The sequence below is a fragment of the Brachyhypopomus gauderio genome, chromosome 3, assembly GCF_052324685.1.
Source record: "Brachyhypopomus gauderio isolate BG-103 chromosome 3, BGAUD_0.2, whole genome shotgun sequence".
NCBI classification, from domain to species: Eukaryota; Metazoa; Chordata; class Actinopteri; order Gymnotiformes; family Hypopomidae; genus Brachyhypopomus; species Brachyhypopomus gauderio.
This window is the reverse complement of record NC_135213.1, coordinates 3395563-3415743: the sequence shown is the minus strand read 5'-3', so window position 1 is coordinate 3415743 and position 20181 is coordinate 3395563. Positions and strand designations below refer to the sequence as shown.

At 45.5% G+C, this 20181-nt stretch overlaps 1 protein-coding gene across 8 annotated transcripts in view; it reads right to left on the bottom strand.

Annotated features, from left to right (window-relative positions):
- The window catches only part of LOC143510015 (BOLA class I histocompatibility antigen, alpha chain BL3-7-like), a 62249-nt gene that overhangs the window by 35650 nt on the left and 6418 nt on the right, over window positions 1–20181 (bottom strand). For 3 of the 8 annotated variants that reach the window (XM_076998973.1, XM_076998967.1, XM_076998978.1), the window contains exons 2-3: window positions 9164–9435; window positions 4130–4362 (exon numbers count right to left, since the gene is read on the bottom strand). Coding sequence is in view for 4 of the 8 variants with exons in the window: in XM_076998967.1 (XP_076855082.1) it covers window positions 4130–4256 (127 nt within the window). In the remaining 4 variants the exon portion in view is untranslated. Of the gene's footprint in view, window positions 1–2346; window positions 3371–4129; window positions 4363–9163; window positions 9436–13328; window positions 13346–13783; window positions 13923–20181 lie in introns of those variants that run through there. The other 5 variants (XM_076998971.1, XM_076998977.1, XM_076998972.1 and 2 more) reach the window with 4 other exon arrangements.

The window sequence follows — 20181 nt, the reverse complement described above, 5'->3', positions numbered from 1 at the left end:
ATGTACCTAGAAGACCTGCAAAGAGCAAAGAAGCTTTAATATTTTACTGCAAAAATGCCTAAACAAACCTATGTTTGACGAGCCAGGGTGTCTGGCAGCATCTTAAGATCATAAGATCTTAAGATTCGCTTAAGATCATAAGATTCGCTTAAGATCATAAGATCTTGGCGAAGAGTGGACAAAGTGGTATGCAAAAAACTGCATGAGCCTGTTCTGGTGCCTCATGGGCAGCAGCTAAATATAATATCGCTCTCTAGCTATAGAATAGCGCTCTCTTAAGCCTGGTTCACACTACACGACTTTTCAGTCGTCAGGTTTTTGTGCCGTCCGCACTACATGACTGGTCGTGCTGTAATCGCGAGTCTTTCAGTTGTTGTGGCTTTCACACTACATGACTGATCGGCGACGCGGGCTCACGAATTACACGACTGGGGAATCGCCGACTCATCTGGCTGCCGTCCAAAAACGCGAGAACACGAAAATGAAACTCTCGCGAGAACCAGCAACACCACGTAGAAGAGAAAAAAAACAATGTACATGTACTCCACATTTTCGTTATTATTATTTTTTTACCGTTTAAACACTCCATAGTCCCAAGTGAACATAAATATAATCAATCGCACTATTTCTCCAGTGCTGTCACAATAACTTAAACACAGTGTTGTAGTAAAGTTGTAAGAAAGGTGAGGATTTTGTGTGTTTGCTGGGTTACTGTTTTGAAAGTATTCTTGAAAGTTTTTTACATTCTTCAGAGATATCTTCAGCGGTGCCGCGGTTCTCTCTCCGCGTTCCCATTGGCTGTAGCTAGACGCTTCTGCCGACTCTGAGTCGCCGACTGCTAGATATTAAACATGCTAGATATCTGCCAGTCGTCTGCGACCAGTCGGCGACCAGTCGGCGACGGCTCGACGAGCGTTTTTCAGCAGTTCACACTACACGACTGAGCGAGCGACGAGTGATCGCCGATTTACCTCCGACCACAGTTTCTGTCTGCGATCAGTCGGTGACTGAAAAACCAGCCTAAAATCGTAGTAGTGTGAACCGGGCTTTATTGGCTACACCCAAACCTCCAGCCAATAGTGTGCTGTTTCACGACACATGATTAGGAGAATTTGCATCTTTTTAAAATTCATATAGACGTTACATAAATTATTTTACAGTCTATAAAAATGTTGCTGTATTTGGGGCTCAGCTATATTTCTAAAACTTGGTAGTTATTAATTTGACGTTATTCACGTTTCTTGTTAACTGAATTGTTTTGAGGAGGGCTGGACAATCAACACCCGTTTAGATGGTTGTAAGGGACATTCAGAGAACCCACACAAACAAGCCTTCTGTTAATCAATTCAATACAGGTCTGACTTGAGTTGGTCTTTTATTTAGTTTACATCACTGGGTTTATTTTGTCTTTTCACTCCAGATACTCAAATTCAAATTAAATGTATCACAAGTAAACTACAGTTCCTAACTCTTACTTTTATCATTAAATGACTATGACTGCTTTATGCTATTGCTATATTGTTATACATTATAAACCTTTCTGACTATAAAACCAAATCTTTCACAAAAGTGAAAGTAATTTAATACTGAGCCACAAGGTGGCAGCATTCCACAATCTCGTTCTGAGTGGGATCAAAACATAGTTGTGTTTCTTGTGGAGTAAGAATATCACAGAGGTACTACAACGATTGCGTTTTATCTGCATGTCCTCCACTTCATATTACTACATTACATCTACTTCTTTATATTAACCTTAATAGCTTTTAGATGCAGTCTTTATTCTTAAGGCCCCCTTACAGCAGAATAGCAAGTACAATATTATAAACTCCACAATATCAATACTTTTACTAAGTTAATTAAAATGTCCTCCCTTTTTGGATTCAGCAACATTCAACATATAAATCACAATGACCAAATTCCCAGGTTAATATCTACACAAATGACCACACTTCTTTATCGTCTCTAGAACACGGTTCTAGATACATCAGTCACTTGCAATTGCGAGTGCACATAAATGTGTAGCTGTAAATGTGCACTTTTGTATTCTGCTCCAGAGAAATGGGACGGTCTAATGTAAGAAAACAATACAAAATATTATTCAATGTCTGGAGTGATTATTCCAACAAAGACTATAGTCATGTGTGTACATTTTCTCTGTTTGCTGTTGCTATGTGACTGTAATCAAGTAACAGGTGATTAATCTGAACACTACAGGCTGGCAGACGTACAGAATCCATCAGACTGTTACTGCCTGACTGCTGGTGTCCATGAATACTCACTACTAAACTGTAATAGTGAATGTTGTTAAGTGTCACTGTGTTCATCATTCTGAGTGTTTGTCCTCACCTTCAGTCTGGTTAATGTTTCCCTTTGCAGTAGCCACATTGTCACTGAAGATCTCCTGAATTTTCTTAGGAATCTGTTTTGGGTTCTAATACTCTGAATCATCATCATCAATCTTCTTTATCCAGCCAGTCTTCAGAATCCTCTTCCTGATGTTTTAAACAAATTAGCCTAACCTAGCTAGCTAACTTTACCTAACTGCCTATAAGGAAAAGCAGACTTCAAACATAAAATCATGAAAAAAAAACATAAAGATGGAGCGAGAGTTTGAGTTCAGGCTTTATATAGTGCCTGTGGAACGCAGACCTGAACAAGGAACAGGTGTGGTAAATCAACCAATAACTGTGTGGCAGGTACACTTGACTCCTCCTTTGCATTTGATTTTTTGCACATTGCCCTCCCTCACTCAGTAGGTGACCATTCAAGACAAGTGAACTGTCAATATTTTCACCTGGGTGTGCTCTATTGGTTATAGAACAGCTGTCAACTACTTTGAAGGCATCAGCTTGTTGCTATTGACCTGGCTGTTAAAACTGCACCGGTGGAAGTCAAAGGGTCACTCTGATATATATCACTACAGGTCATGTTTGCTTATTTCCAGAGTTCTGAGTAGTTTTCACATCCTGATATACATCATGCCTGAACTGGAGGTAAAATGTCACTCTGTCATACTGTTATAACATCATTACACACCTACTAATGATTACTCTGTCATATATATCAATACTTGCTAATTTCCAGTGGGGGTGTGTGTTTCCCCAACTGCCTCAGAGCTGTAGATAAAGTTGCAAACTCAGCACACTCCCTGACACACAGAATGCCACACACTTACCTAGATACACATCAGCTTCTGACCAACACATGTGGTCAAACTTATTTGAATATGAACCTGCTCCACCAGTTCTCCAGCTTCTCTCCTCCAATCAAATTCCAAGCATTTTTCCTGCCTGTTTACCAACCTGTATCTTCACACCACCAGCATTGTTTGAATACCAAACTCTGGCTTCTGATGATAGAACACAAGAATCTTCACACAGAGAGAAAAGTATTGAAAGAGAGAGAGAGAGAGAGAGAGAGAGAGAGAGGATCTACACCAGAACCTTGTTCTGTTGGAGCAGTATTAACTGGTAGTCCACCTAAAAATACCTAAAAATGTGATATTCCAAAAGGGATCCAGATGTCACATAATAACATACATGTAAATTAGATATTTGGGTAGACAGTACTCCACCCAAAAGCACACTACTCCAAGGTACACCAACCAAAAAACCCCTAAACCATAACAAAACCAGATAAACCAAAACACAAAAACCAGACAAAGAACAACCAGAAAAACAACCAAACACATAAATGAACAACAAAAACAGACAAACCAGGCAAAGACACAGAAGACACCGGAAGAACAGAAGCAACAGAAGAAGCAAGAGAAACCAAAGGAGGAGCGTAAGCGGACTCAGGAACCACAAAACCAGGAACACAAGGATTACGAACAGGCCGACGAGAGGGGGGCGGAGCAACAACAGAAAAAGGGCGACGGCGTCCAGAGGGAGGCACACCAGGAGGATGAGAAAAACATGGACCAGGCAATGGAACGGGCACACAAATAGGCACAGACACAGGAATAGGAACACAAACTGAAACAAGAACAGACAAAAACGGAGACAGGGGAAAAGAAAAGTAGAAGGCAAAAACAGACCAGGACCCACAGTAGAGGGTGGGGAGGGTCGGAAACAAGGCACAACAGAAGGCCCAGAGCAGGGCGGGATGGGCAGGGACCGAGGCGTACCGGGACACATAGGTGGGCTCGGGTCCTCTGGGGGTGCAGAGAGGACGTCCAGCGGCGACAAGTCCGGATCCTCTGGAGCCACATCCACAAACGTCTCCATCCTCATATGTGCTGCTGTTGCTGTCATAGTACGAGCACAAACTGCTCTTCATCCACCAATGCCACTTCAGAAAATGCTGCAAAATTGACTCCTGGTGTGACTGCAGTGAGGACATACTTCAGTGAATGGGAACCTGTGAAGATAAAAACAATCAAACATTTTTATTACAATACATTACAAACATTACAGTAACACTCATCAACTCATCAAGGTAAATATCATAAAGCTTGTAATTAAGTGTGCCAAAAGTGTGTCAAATGTGCCAAATTATCATACTGAATTTATGAAGCATAATTAAGCAACTAACACTAATTTGCAATTAGGGATATTAGGAAAACACCTGTTCTGTTGCTTTCTATACTATATCACTGCCAGATAATTGCACATAATTGTGCAATTATAAGCCGCACAAACACAACATCATTTATTAACTGCAGATATACATTTTAAACAACACCATGTCACACCTCCTGACCCCATAGACTCCAGTCCCCATCATGCTCAGCGTCGTTGGCTCCGGTCCTCCTCCCCTAATTACTGAGTTCCACCGGTTGTCATTAGCTACACTCACTGGCCACTTTATTAGGTACACCTTGCTTGCTAGTACCGGGTTGGAATTCCTTTTGCCTTCAGAACTGCCTTCATACTTCATGGCATATATTCAACAATGTACTGGAAACATTCCTCAGAGAGTCTGGTCCATATTGATACGATAGCATCACACAGTTGCTGCAGATTTGTCGGCTGCACATCCATGATGTGAATCTCCCGTTCCACCACATCCCAAAGGTGTTCTATTGGATTGCAATCTGGTGACTGTGGAGGCCATTCGAATACAGTGAAATCATTGTCATGTTCAAAAAACCAGTCTGAGATCATTTGCGCTTTATGACATGGTGCGTTATCCTGCTGGAAGATGGGTACACTTTGGTCATAAAGGGATAGACAACAATGGTCAGCAACAACACTCAGGTAGGCTGTGGCGTTGACACGAAACTCAATTGGTACTAATGGGCCCAATGAAATAAATGTGCCAGGAAAATATCCCCCACACCACTGCACCACCACCACCAGCCTGAACTGTTGATACAAGGCAGGATGCATCCATGCGTTCATGTTGGTGGTGCCAAATTCTGACCCCACCATCCGAATGTCGCAGCAGAAATCGAGACTCATCAGACCAGGCAACGTTTTTCCAATCTTCTATTGTCCAATTTTGGTGAGCCTGTGCAAATTGTAGACTCAGATTCCTGATCTTAGCTGACAGGAGTGGCACCCAGTGTGGTCTTCTGTTGCTGTAGCCCTGTAACGTGGCTCGCGCCACGGAGCGAGAGGACGGACACAAGTGCTGAGAAGAGCGAGATTTATTCAGGGGAATACCGTAATCATCATCCGAAAGCCAGGCAGGGTCGATAGCAGGAGGGCAGTCCGAGAAACATGCAAAGACGGGCATTACAAAGACAGGGAGCACGGGTAACAGGGGAAACACGAATATGGTCAGGTACAGAGAAACAGCAATGAAACAGACACGATCACAATTCAAAATACCGGACAAAGGACAAGGGAGACTCAGGGGCTTATATACAAGGAAACTAACTACGAGCAGGTGCAGACAATGATACAGGGGCGTGGCAATAAACAAGGGAATTACGAGATAAACGAGCAGGGCGGGATGAACAGACATGGAACACAGATACAAGGGAATCCGGAGTGACAGCTAAGGGAGGGACGGTCATACGTGACAGTACCCCCCCTCAAAGCGTGCCACTCCGGGGCACGCAAGGGCAGACAGGACAGGAACCAGACAAAACAGGACGAGGGACCAGGGGCATGGCAGGGACCGGAGACAGGGGAGCAGAGACAGGCCAGGAGCCGGGTAGGGACTGGGCAGGACAGGGGACACAAGGAGACCGGACAGGGCCAGGGCGAGGCATAGGAGCAGGGCTGGACAGGACAGAACCGGAGACAGACACGGGAGCGGGGTCAGGGGACAGGGCAGGGGCATACACGGAGGCAAACACGGCGTGGACGACAGAGACCGGGATAGGAACAAAGTGGGTCAAAACTTGGGGCACTGACACGGGGACAGGGACGGAGACGACACCACCGGGCACAGACACGGGAACAGGAACACAGACCTTGACAGGCACAACCACGGGGACAGGGACCAAAACAAAACCAGGGATGGGACCAGGGAGCAAGGGGAACACGGGCAACGGAACATAGGAGGCACAGGGCGGAGCAGGGGGAACACAAAGTCCATGCCCAACAGGGGGCAGCACAGTCTCAGGGGTAACAGGCGGGGTCCGCCGGCGTGCAGCGGGAACAGGCGGGGACCGCCGGCGGGCAGCGGGAACAGGCGGGGTCCGCCGGCGGGCAGCGGGAACAGGCGGGGTCCGCTGGCGGGCAGCGGGAGCAGCAGCCGGTGCGGGCGACCTCTCCAGGGTCGCGGGGACAGCAGCCGGCGCGGGCGACCTCTCCAGGGTCGCGGGGACAGGAACTGGCGTGGACTGCCGACGGGCAGCGGGAACAGGAACTGACGTGGACGACTCCTCCAGGGTCGCGGTGACAGCAGCCGGCGCGGGCGACCTCTCCAGGATCGCGGGGACAGCAGCCGGCGCGGGCGACCTCTCCAGGGTCGCAGGAACAGGAACTGGCGTGGACCGCCGACGGGCAGCGGGAACAGGAACTGACGTGGACGACCCCTCCTGGGTCGCAGGGATAGGCCGCTGAGGTGAGGAGATGCGTTCAGGGGGCGTGTCCACCAAGCCGACGTCCTCGGGGGGCGTGTCCACCGCTCTGACGTCCTCGGGGGCGTGTCCGCCGCTCTGACGTCCTCGGGGGGCGTGTCCGCCGCTCTGACGTCCTCCCGGGTTTCAGCCTGCCACTCCTTAGCTGAGTGGCTTGTACGACCCCCCCAAAAATTCTTGGGGAGCCTATGGGGCGTGGTTTCCGGGGTCGGCGGAGGGAAGTCCTCATCCTCTGGGTCCTGGGTGAGCCTGGCAGAACACACAGACAACCAAGCTCCTCGGTTGCTCTCTCTGCTGCGGCTCCGCCTCCCTTGAGGCGCCGGGAGCTCGCGGTAGTCAGAGAGAGTCAACCGAGGGTTAAGCGAAAATTGTCTGTGCGCTCAGACCGTCTGCCCGCTGCTTGCACTACAGGAGGTTTTTTCCCGTCGTGTTCGCAAAACCGGGCAGACACACAGCGCTCAGATGGAGTCTCGTCGCGAAAGCCAGTAGAAAGAGACTGCGCTTTCTTTGGTCGGCGACGAGACTTCCTTGTACCCACAGCGCCAGGGGTATTCCTGTCTCTGATTTGTTCGCACTGAAATACCGGAGAGTCGAACCGGATTAAACCAGCCGACATCCATTCACAGTGTTTGAACTCACCAGAGTCTCGCTCTCTCGCTGTGTCCTTGATGGGTCCGGTATTATGTAACGTGGCTCGCGCCACGGAGCGAGAGGACGGACACAAGTGCTGAGAAGAGCGAGATTTATTCAGGGGAATACCGTAATCATCATCCGAAAGCCAGGCAGGGTCGATAGCAGGAGGGCAGTCCGTGAAACATGCAAAGACAGGCATTACAAAGACAGGGAGCACGGGTAACAGGGGAAACACGAATACGGTCAGGTACAGAGAAACAGCAATGAAACAGACACGATCACAAATCAAAATACCGGACAAAGGACAAGGGAGACTCAGGGGCTTATATACATGGAAACTAACTACGAGCAGGTGCAGACAATGATACAGGGGCGTGGCAATAAACAAGGGAATTACGAGATAAACGAGCGGGGTGGGATGAACAGACATGGAACACAGATACAAGGGAATCCGGAGTGACAGTTAAGGGGGAGGGGCGGTCATACGTGACAAGCCCATCCACCTCAAGAGATGCGTTCAGAGATGCTCTTCTGCATGCCTCGGTTGTAACGACCGATTTGAGTTACTGTTGCCCTTCTATCAGCTCGAACCAGTCTGGCCATTCTCCTCTGACCTTTGGAATTCTCTGTAAACCCTAGAGATGATTGTGCGTGAAAATACCAGTAGATCAGCAGTTTCTGAAATACTCAGAACAGCCAGTGTGGCACCAACAACCATGCTGCGTTCAACGTCACTTAATTCACCTTTCTTCCTCATTCTAATGCTCAGTTTTAATTGTAGCAAATCGTCTTGGCCATGTCTACATGCCTAAATGCATTGAGTTGCTGCCATGTGATTGGCTGATTCAACATTTGTGTTAATGAGCAGTTGGACAGGTTTACCTACTAAAGTGGCCAGTGAGTGTATATAGCTCAGTCACTTTAATTAAGCATTGCAAAGTATTGCTGACATATTGTTTGAAAGCATACCGAGCATTCATTCCTCTGTATTCTTTGTATGGTTCAATCTGCATTGTGTCGTGTTTATGTCTATTAGGTTTGTGTGACGTGCGGAGCAGGCAGGCACGACGAACGAATAAACGGTGCAACATACAAATTTTAATGAACAAATAACGTGAAGTTCTGTGCGGTAGCGCACTCACAGCAGACACTTACACAGGCACGAACTTTAGACAAAGACGAGCACAAGACATTGCGCGAACGCACATTATATAGGTGATTAACACATACCCTCGTGATCACGAGACAAGGCACAGGTGAGACTACGAACACGCTCACAAATTACCCACACCCACGGAACTACAAACATGGACATAACGGCACGCAGACAACGTAGCGACACGCCCACAAGGAGGGGTCCGGAGCTGTCACCGTGACAGTTTGCACTTTTGTACCTCTGCTAAATGTGCATGCTTCAATTAAGGTTGATTTATTTCTGCTAGTCTGCTAACACAGAACATAAATGTTTATTGTACTTTTAAGACAAAATATGAGATGTCAGAATTTGGAGTCTTTTATACTACAAAATATTGCATATTCAATGCACAATACCTTTCATCTCCAGTGATGGTATGTAAGTGTTTGTACTCCTTCATATAGTTAATACAGGTGTTCTCCAGGTAGTTTTTTTTTTGGTCATCAGCAGAAGGTCCGGAAGCTTCAGTCTTCTTCTTGGTGATTGTGATCTACAGTGTTAGCTGCAGTCCAGGTAACTGTGTTTAGATCCAGACTGAGGATGTCTTCATATCTGTACTTGTCATATACTCTCATGGTTCCACCGTCATCCATCTCACAGCCGTACATCCACTGCACTGTGTGGATTCCTGTTAATGGAGACAAAGCCACATCACAACAAGGCATTTTTTTGAAAATACTAAAAGTGTAGACTCGAAGCATTTAATGTGCTTATCATTGGTATTTCATAAATATTGTACAAATCACAGACTGTCGCCAATCTGTGTGTGAGTTTACTCTAAAGGACTCTGTGTGGCAGGTACACTTGACTCCTCCTTTTGTGTTTGATTTTTTGCACATTGTCCTCCCTCACTCAGTAGGTGACCATTCAAGACAATTGAACTGTCAACATTTTCACCTGGGTGTGCTCTATTGGTTAGAACAGCTGTCAATTACTTTGAAGGCATCAGTTTGTTGCTATTGACCTGGCTGTTAAAACTGCACACGTGGAAGTCAAAGGGTCACTCTGATATATATCACTACAGGTCATGTTTGCCTATTTCCAGAGTTCTGAGTAGTTTTCACATCCTGATATTCAGCATGCCTGAAGGAACTGGATGTAAAATGTCACTCTGTCATACTGTTATAACATCATTACACACCTACTAATGATTACTCTGTCATATATCAGTACTTGCTAATTTCCAGGAGGTGTGTATTTATCTACAGCTCTGAGGCATTTGGGGAAAGTCGTGAACTCTGCACCCTCCCAGATACACAGACTGCCACACCCTTACCCAGATACACATCAGCTTGCAACTGCTAAACCCTTACCAAGATACACATCAGCTTCTGACAAACACATGAGGTCAAACTCATTTGAAATGACACACAGTACAGCTAATACAGCAGCAAAGCTCTGGCTAGATGTGGGGAGGAATCCCTCTATTACGACTGGGATTTATCATATTGTCCCTTTATTATGACTGAACTTGGATTGATCATATTGTCCCTTTATTATGATTGAACTGGGATTGATCACATTTTCATGACTCAACATTTAAGGCCCAAGTTTAGAACTGCAACACCTGCTACCACCAAACTGTTGTCAAACCAAACTTCTTTATCTGACAGCCACATTTATATTACTTTGTTACTGACGTAATGAACATATACATTCTGAAGAACAGTATTTTGATAAATCTAAATCACTGGCTATGATACTACATTAACTATAATAGGCGAGGAGTCACTAAATTGCAATGTATTATGTGCAATATCCTGCAGTTTTGCTTTTTCACGTGTCCAGTGGTCATCACCCTCATTCTTCTCTATCCAGTCTAAGTTTGTAGTCTTGTTGATATTCCTGATATTGTTGTCATAGTACATAAACAGTTGTTCATCCACCAAACAAACATGTGTAACACGGGTCTTTATTTTCCTCTGGGAGGTTCTTTCCAGTGTGTAAGAACCTCAGAGAATGGGAGCCTACTAATACACAATGAGGTGAGTGTGAACCTTATTACATTTAGTAAACATTTTATCCTCCACTGTATACTGGAGCTCCACAGTCTGATCTGTTCAACAGTGCTGCAGTAAAATCTGACTTTTCTGTTAACTGCATGACATGACATCATCGAGAAACTTTTTAAATACCCGAGACTACGTTATCGCTTACTTATGGAAGCCCATTCCATAAACAAAAATGTAAAATAAAAAATAAAAAGGTTAAAAAAAAATCCAAAATCCAGCACGTATTTTCATCAAATAGAATTAGTAGCCTATCTCAAAATATCTACTTAGTATGTCAAAATATTTACTTATTATCTCAAAATAATAAAGAAAAAAAAAATCATTGTAGGTGGCGGGAATGCGCTTCCATATTTACTGCTTATATTATGAACGACTAAAACAGAGCGTCATCAGTCACTAGGCAACATCAAGCCGCCGATGTTTAAAGTGAAACTGATCGGTGCTGGCTGGTTTTTCCACAATTTCCACAATCGGCTAGTTACAAATTTTACATATTACATTCATGAAAATAAGTGTATTTTCTCTAATTAAAGAAAACCAAGCACTTCTGGAGAGACAAATAACCAACTACCAGATAAGAACATTCACTTAAAAAACAACTGCCGACTGAACACGCAACAATACAACCGTGAATATTTACTATGTAATAATCACTCATTTTACATCCATATGACAAGTGAACGCTAACGGCGAGAATAAGCAGGACTGTCGTTATTATTGTTTTGTGATCCATCTTCTCGGTTAAGGCATTATTTCGCATTTTATTTATGTTTAAGTTTAACCTGTGTCACGGTTTACAATGGTATTTAAAATAATTGTGGCAGTTAAGCAGTCTGACTGACCAACACATGAATACTAGTACATTTACAGAAGGATGTCTGAGGGTGAGAGCCAGACTAGAGAAGGAAAATATGGGGTTAGGAAACAGATCATGTTACTTGTTAGTTTTTGTTTGGCTGGTTGTGAAATCTTCAGGACAAGAGTAAATATATATTTGGAAGATGAAAGAAAGAGGACACAGACTGAGTAAACCATCGTAACAGTGTTTCAATGGCAAAAGATGTACCTCATCAATAAATATCAGATGTACTGTAGGAGAGGACATTGGGAAAGGATACTTCTGAGTGTTAGAATCTGATGCTGTTGGAAATAAGCTAGGATCAGAACTTAAGCAAAATGTTGAGGCTGGACTTTATGTACAGAGAAGCTCAGCTAGGGCAGGAATGTGAGGATGTGAATGAAGTTATCATTGCAGAAATTTGACTACATGCATGATGGGCAATACCGTGGTCTGTTTATTATGCAATTGTATTATTTACACTAGGGGGCACACTTGACCTATGAGGCTGTGACAGTTGCACATTTGGTATAATAACACATTATAAACCAACAATATAAACAAACTTTCCTTTATTTCTCATTGTATTTTATTTAAATGCAGGGGAATTAAGAATGTTGTTTTATTTTTGCATTATTTATGCTTCAGAAATATAAAGGAATGCTTTCAGCAATATATGGTAAAGCTACATTTTGTAACAATTTGTGTACAATTTGTACCAATTGTTTCAAATATCATGAGAAAATCAAATTGTGAATCCAGTATTGTGAATTGAGCAGAGTGCGTTGTTCTATCCCTAGAGTGTTAGAACCCAAGTAGCTGGTTGTTGGTTGATGTTGTGTGGTTAGTCTGGGTATTAGCAGACACATCAACACAAAGGGCATTACAGGAAACTTTGAAGGGCTGGAGCACATATGTTGGGCATATAAAGCTGAGTGCAATTTAATTAACAGATGGAAAATAGTTTGGGTCTGCAATTGAAACATTCAGTGGCCCCAAAGGCCAATTTCTCCACAATCCTGGCATGAAAACAACCTTTGGGGTCAGTTATGAGGATTTCAGTTTTAACTTTGAGTTTCTACAGTGATCTGTGCTACAGGATGTAATTGAGGCAATAGGCAAAGATGTGGCAGAACTGGTACTGATATGGATCTTTGTGTCAAAAACAGCAGTGAAAACCATCATGCCCTGGAGTTAACGCCAGCAGCAGGAACATGAATGCCTGTGGGTCTGTGTCCTTGAACCGTGTTCTTCCCTGTCTCATACAGCCTTCATTTTCTGTTTTACTTTAATGTCTTTCATTATGCAGAGTGATTGTTACACATTGATCCATAGAACCCAGTGTTCTAACCCCATAGAACACAATATGCTGGGTATGTATGTTTACCCCCCCCCCTTAGAGCACACTGTGCTGAGTATGTATGTTATGTTTATTAGGTGTTATTATTTATGTAGAACCTTTGAGTTCAAAGGCTTTAATATTTGAACTGTTAACAAAGTTCACATTGTTAACAAGATAAATAACTTTAGCATACTACAAAATCAAGTTAAATGTAGGCCTAAGTGTTTAATGCAAAAGATAGTGATTCACATTCATTTATATTCACCAAGAGCTTAATTATTATTTGCATTTATACATTTATAGTGATTTTAAGATTAACATGCCCTTACCTCATTTGAATAATGAATGAATGAACATGGATTCCAGGTTTTTGGTACATTTCAGGGGTGGTCACTTCTGAAAATTTGATCTTCAATTTGATCATTTTTAGTCACATATTTATTAACTACAGGTTATAGACTATCAAAAAGTTTGATTTGTCAAGCTCGGAAGCAGTTTTTTTTTAATTAGATGTAATTGGTATGCAGTAACAGGGTTGCAACTAACAGGGTTGCAAATTTAGTCAAAGTTGTGGTCTACCCCAGGAACAGATGCTAACTGTAAAATTTAGCTATGTATACAAGATCAAGGACAAATATGGTTATATAAGTATATAAAGTAAATTTTGATTCTACTCAATATTAGTCTTACAATATGAGGAACAGAGTTGCATTCACTGAGTGACACACACAACTTGGACAAACATATTTGGAAAAAAAACCTTGAAAATTGTTAGAGCACTTACCATTTTTCTTGCCATGTGGGCAGGAAATGTCCTTGTGATGCAAATTCCTTTGTGCCAGTAAACAAATATTTTTAACCCTTTCTCCGCCAGATAAAAGTCCTTATGGTAACAGGGCTGCGCGCATGTTGTGGGACACAACTTAATAGTGTAAAAACTGTGACATGCAAAACAATGTAGACCAAAGAAGAAGAAGTTATTTTCATAAGTAAAGGAGATGCATTTCAACAATATACAAGAGGAAGTAATTTATTTAGAGCTTATTTTAATTGGTAAATTTTGCAAAGGAGTTGGTCACCCAATGAGTGGGACTAGAGAAAACGGCCATTTTTTAAGGTGGTGTCACGTAGGGCAACGCCCCCTCTCGTAGCTGTCACTCTGGGTTCCCTTGTGTCTGTGTTTCCGTGCCTGTTTCTCTCGCCCCGCTCGTTTGTCTTTGTGATTCCTTGTTTATTACCACGCCCCGTGTTATTACCGTCACCTGCCCCTCGTTAGATTCCTTGTATTTAAGCCCCTGAGTCTCCCTTGTCCTTTGTCTGGTATTTTGTTTGAATTGATTTGTGATCGTGCCTGTCCAATTGCTGTTCTCTGTACCCGACCGTTTTTGTGTTTATCCTGTTTCCCGTGCTCCCTGTCTTGGTATGCCTGTCTTTGCGTGTTTCTCGGACTGCCCTCCTGCTATCGACCCTGCCTGGCTATCTGACGATGAGTATGGTATTCCCTTTAATAAATCTCGCTCCTCTCAGCGATTGTGTCCGTCTCCTCGCTACGCAGCGCGAGAAACGTTACATAATACCAGACCATACAAGGACACAGCGAGAGAGCGAGACTCTGGTAAGTTCAACCGCTGTAATGAGATGTTGACTGGTTTAATTCGGTTCGACTCTCCGGTATTACAGCGTGAACGAACCAGAGACAGGAATTCCCCTTGCGCTGTGGGTACAGGGGAGTCTCGTCGCTGTAAAAACAAAGCGAAATCACTTTCGGTTTCTAGCTTTAGCGACGAGCTCCCTGATAAGCGCTACGTGTCTGCCCGACTCGACACACGCTACAGGGAGGAGCAACCTCTAGCGCGAGATTCGGGTAGACGGAATGAATGTGCAGACGAGCGTTGGCTTGGCTCTCGGTTGGCTTTCAAAAGCCATTGTGAGCTCCCGATACCTCCGACGAGGTGGAGTCACAATGAAAGCCACCGAGAAGCAGTTGTGTCTGTATGTTCTTCCAGGCGCAGACCAGACCGGGGAGGGAAGACCGCGCCCCCGGTTCAGAGCCCCGCAGCTACAGCGCATGACATCGTCATCCTCCCGGAAGCCGCTCCCCGAAGGCCCCCCAAGAATTTTTTGGGGGGGAGTACTAGCCACTCAACCCAGGAGTGGCCGGCTCGGACCCCCGGTGATGTCAGTAAGGCGGTCACGCCCCCCGAGGACGTCAGTAAGGCGGTCACGCCCCCCGAGGACGTCAGTGCGGCGACTCCGCCCCCCGAGGACGTCAGTGCGGCGACTCCGCCCCCCGAGGACGTCAGTGCGGCGACTCCGCCCCCCGAGGACGTCAGTGCGGCGACTCCGCCCCCCGAGGACGTCAGTGCGGCGACTCCGCCCCCCGAGGACGTCATGTCACGTCTGCGGCCTGTTCCCGCGACCCAGGAGAGGTCGTCCACGCCGGTTCCTGTCCCCGCTGCCCGTAGGCAGTCCGTGCCTGTTCCTGTCCCCGCGACCCAGGAGAGGTCGTCCACGCCGGTTCCTGTCCCCGCTGCCCGTAGGCAGTCCGTTCCTGTCCCCGCGACCCAGGAGAGGTCGTCCACGCCGGTTCCTATCCCCGCGACCCAGGAGAGGTCGTCCACGCCGGCTCCTGTTCCCGCTGCCCGCCTGCCGGCTCCTGTTCCCGCTGCCCGCCTGCCGGCTCCTGTTCCCGCTGCCCGCCTGCCGGCTCCTGTTCCCGCTGCCCGCCTGCCGGCTCCTGTTCCCGCTGCCCGCCTGCCGGCTCCTGTTCCCGCTGCCCGCCTGCCGGCTCCTGTGCCCGCTGCCCGCCGCCCGGCCGCGCCCGTGCCCGCTGCCCGCCGCCCGGCCGCGCCCGTGCCCGCTGCCCGCCGCCCGGCCGCGCCCTTGCCCGCTGCCCACCGCCCGGCCGCGCCTGTGACCCCAGAGACTGTGCTGCCCTCTATTGGGCCTGGACTTTTTGTGCCCCCTGCTCTGCCCTGTACTCCTGTCTCATTGCCCATGTTCCCCTTGCTCCCATGTTCTGTCCCTGGATTTGTGTTGGTCCCAGTCCCTGTGTATGTACCTGTTCGTGTCCTTGTGCCCGTCCCTGTGTCTGTGTCTGGTCGGTCCCTCCAGGTCCCTGTCCCTGTGTCTGTTCCCCAAGTAATCACCCACTTTGTTCCTGTCCCAGTCTCGGTTGTTCAAGCCGTGTTTGCCTCAGTGTTTACCTCTGCCCTGTCCCCTGGCCCCGCTCCAGTGTCTGTCCCCGGTCCTGTCCTGTCCAGCCCTGCTCCTGTGCCTCGCCCTGGCCCTGTCCGGTCTCCCTGTATCCCATGTCATGCCGTGTCCCCGTCCAGCTCTAGGCCAGTCTCCGCGTCTCCTGTCTTTGTCCCTGCCATGCCCCAGGTCCCATGTCCTGTCCCTCTGGTCCGTCCCGTGTCTGCTGTCCCTTGCCGTGTGCCGTAGTTCCCTGTCCTGTCCTAGTCGGTGTCCCTGTCCTGTCTGCCCTTGCGTGCCCCGGAGTGGCACGCTTTGAGGGGGGGTTCTGTCACGTAGGGCAACGCCCCCTCTCGTAGCTGTCACTCTGGGTTCCCTTGTGTCTGTGTTTCCGTGCCTGTTTCTCTCGCCCCGCTCGTTTGTCTTTGTGATTCCTTGTTTATTACCACGCCCCGTGTTATTACCGTCACCTGCCCCTCGTTAGATTCCTTGTATTTAAGCCCCTGAGTCTCCCTTGTCCTTTGTCTGGTATTTTGTTTGAATTGATTTGTGATCGTGCCTGTCCAATTGCTGTTCTCTGTACCCGACCGTTTTTGTGTTTATCCTGTTTCCCGTGCTCCCTGTCTTGGTATGCCTGTCTTTGCGTGTTTCTCGGACTGCCCTCCTGCTATCGACCCTGCCTGGCTATCTGACGATGAGTATGGTATTCCCTTTAATAAATCTCGCTCCTCTCAGCGATTGTGTCCGTCTCCTCGCTACGCAGCGCGAGAAACGTTACAGGTGGTACAAAGGTATTCGGTCTTTTGAATAATATCGAAGGAGCTTATTTTTCCACCAAATTTTACAGTTTGTCTTATAACAAGTACATTGTTAAAAAAAATAAAATAGTCATTTAGATATTTTGGATATGTATATTTGAATTTAAGTGGTGAGACAGGAAATGTACCAAAATCCTGGAATGACCCATATACCTTATTGATTCTGCAGGAAATAAAGTTCCTCTGGGGCCTCAGTGTAAAGCACCGCGATCCCAGAGCAGCCACTGCGTCTGAAACGCATCACCTTTTACAGAAGGGGGGTGTCACGTTGAGGACCCCGGCCCCTCCCTTTTGGGCGTGTGTTAAAGTTGTCCACGTGCTTTGTCTGCGTCAGTGGATCTCCGTGGTTATGGTTATGTCGTGTGATAATCTGTCTCACCTGTGACTCGTCTCGTAATCACGTGGGGCTAATGTGGTTTGTCTATTTAATGTGTGCTCGCGCAGTGTCCTGTGCTCGTCATTGTCTAAGGTTTACACGTTGTTGTGAATGAGTCTATGTTCTTCGTGTGTTTTATGCGCTTTATATGTAAATAAAGTAACAGTGACGTCAGTCCAGAAGGATTTTGTGTCTCATCCTTCGCCGCGACCCCACCGTCACAGCGGGAAGATAGACAGATAACATTAGGAAGGAGACAAAAAAATATTGCAGATTGTTCTCTTTATAGGACAATAGTCTGTGAGCACATAAAAAATCTCCATAGCACATATAAGCATTGGTGGTGATCAGTGTTGTGAATAACGTCGTTAAAAATAATGGCGTTAGGTAACGGCGTCATTTTGTCAGTAACGGGATAATATAATTAATTACTTTTCCTTTTTTCAAGTCACATGATTAGTTCCATTCTTTGTCACAACCATCATGGACACTCAGTTCCTCTTTTATCAAAGCAAATGGAATGAACTCAGAATCCAACACGTGCTGTGGTCAACCTCTCATGATGTATTCTCTCACACTGGCCAAAACAGGATCTCTAGTTGTCCATTTGCGTACATCATTGTCAGACACCAGTGCTATTTCCTCCATCATTAGCATCCTGTCTTCCCGATCCTATACCACTTCTGAGCATGGTAGTGGCAATCTGCTCAGAGCTTCTGCATTGCCATGGTCTTTGCCTGGCTTGAATAAAATGACATACTCATAAGCTCACAGTGCTACTGACCACCTTTGTATCCTTGGTGATACCATTTGAGGAACTGCTTTCCTTTCATTGAAAAGAGACAGAAGAGGATTGTGATCTGTGCATATGGTAAACTTCCTACCATACAAGTACTTGTGAAAGTCTTCCCCATTGGGCATTTAATGTGACGATACAGCCCTGACCCCATAGGTGTGATGCATCACATGACAGAATGAGCTCCTTCTGACTGTCATTCAAGAATTTCCCTCTGGGATTGATTGATTGATTGATTGATTGATTGATTGATTGATTGATTGATTGATTTGATTGATTGATTGATTATCAATCAATCAATCAATCAATCATGCACTAACACCTCAGATGACCGGATAAGCTTCTTAGATTTCTCAAAAGCAGCTTCTTGCTCTTTTCCCCAGTGCCATTTGGAGTTTTTTTTCAGCTGCTGGTGTATAGGAACTAACAATGTTGACAGATTTGGCAGAAACCTGTTATAATAATTCAACAATCGAAGATATGCCTTGAGCTCAGTAACATTTGTTGGTGAAGGTGCTTTCTGAATAGCACTGATCTTGTTTTGCAGTGGATGCAATCCTGTAGAATCCAATTTATGTCGAAAGAACTTCCTTGCCCTTGAATGAGCATTAGCTCCGTTTCAGCCACAAGCCTGCATCTTCCAACCTTTTTAGAACTTCACTTAAAGTTTTTAGAAGTTCCTGGTCATTCCTGCTTGTCAGTGATATGTCATCAAGATACACGGCTCAGAGATGGGGACTCGAGTTTGGGACTCGGACTTGAGTCGCACTTAAGTCGCATACACAGTGACTTCAGACTCGACTTAGACTTGCATTCAAAAGACTTGCAACTTGACTTGGACTCGTGATTTGAGACTCGTGAACAATCTTTTATTTGTAATGTTGTTTTGTGTTTCATTTGACAACCTTTTCTCCGCCTGTCTGAATGCTTTTTACTTCCCGCTGACGTAACATTTTCGGCGAGCGGACCCTCGCGCCGGTCGCGACGCGTCAAGTATAAAGGCTGGATTATACTTTTGCGAGTGACTGTAGCGCACGTCTCCGCACACCTCGCGCGAACCTGCGCAAACGGTTTATACTTAACGCTTCAAACCTAGCTTTTCTGTTCCACCATTCATAAGTTTTGGGTACAAGAACAAGTAGCAAATAGAAGAGCAGCAAACTGCAGCGTATGTGGCATAAAACTACAGGACGCTGGTTCCACCACATCTAATTTTATTTGCCACCTGAAAACCCACCCGGAAAGGTTAGTCACTGCCTGAAAAGTTATTAACAATATTGCAATATTGGTATTGATTTGCCACCAGTGCAGCAGTAGAGAGGGTGTTCAGTCATGGAGGCCTCATAATGCGCCCTCACCGAGCCAGGCTATGTGCAAGTACCCTGCCAATCTTGATCTTTTTAAAATAAATGCGTTAGTTGCATAAACATTTTCCTTGTATTGAGACACTGAAAGACACTTTGAAGTTCAAATATATTGTGTTTGATCCAGTTCATTAGGAGACAAAGTTGTTGCTGCAGGGCTTTTTATGTCAGAATCATCAATATTGTAAAATTTGAATTCTGAGAAAAAAAATGGCCGTTTTCTCTTGTGCCACACATTGGGTGACCAACTCCTTTGCCAAATTTACCAATTAAAATAAGCTCTAAATAAATGACTTCCTCTTGTATATTGTTGAAATGCATCTCCTTTACTTATGAAAACAAGTCTGTTAACCCGAGACTGAGCATGTGACATGGAACTTAAACAGGAAGGTGGAGGGGTAAGAAGCATTCCTATTTCCTCTTTACTGTAAATATGAACTACTACACTGTCTTAAATGTCTGTTAAAGGAAGTAGACCAACACATCTATGTGAGTTGTTTGGGGAAACGTTGGTTTTCTTTCAGCCAGTGTAACATAGGCAGGTTCTTTAGGTTCTCATTTCCACTGTGCCTTTATTGCAGGTTATAATTGTGTTGTTGATTTATTGCTGTGATGTTGCGTATTTTAGGAGAG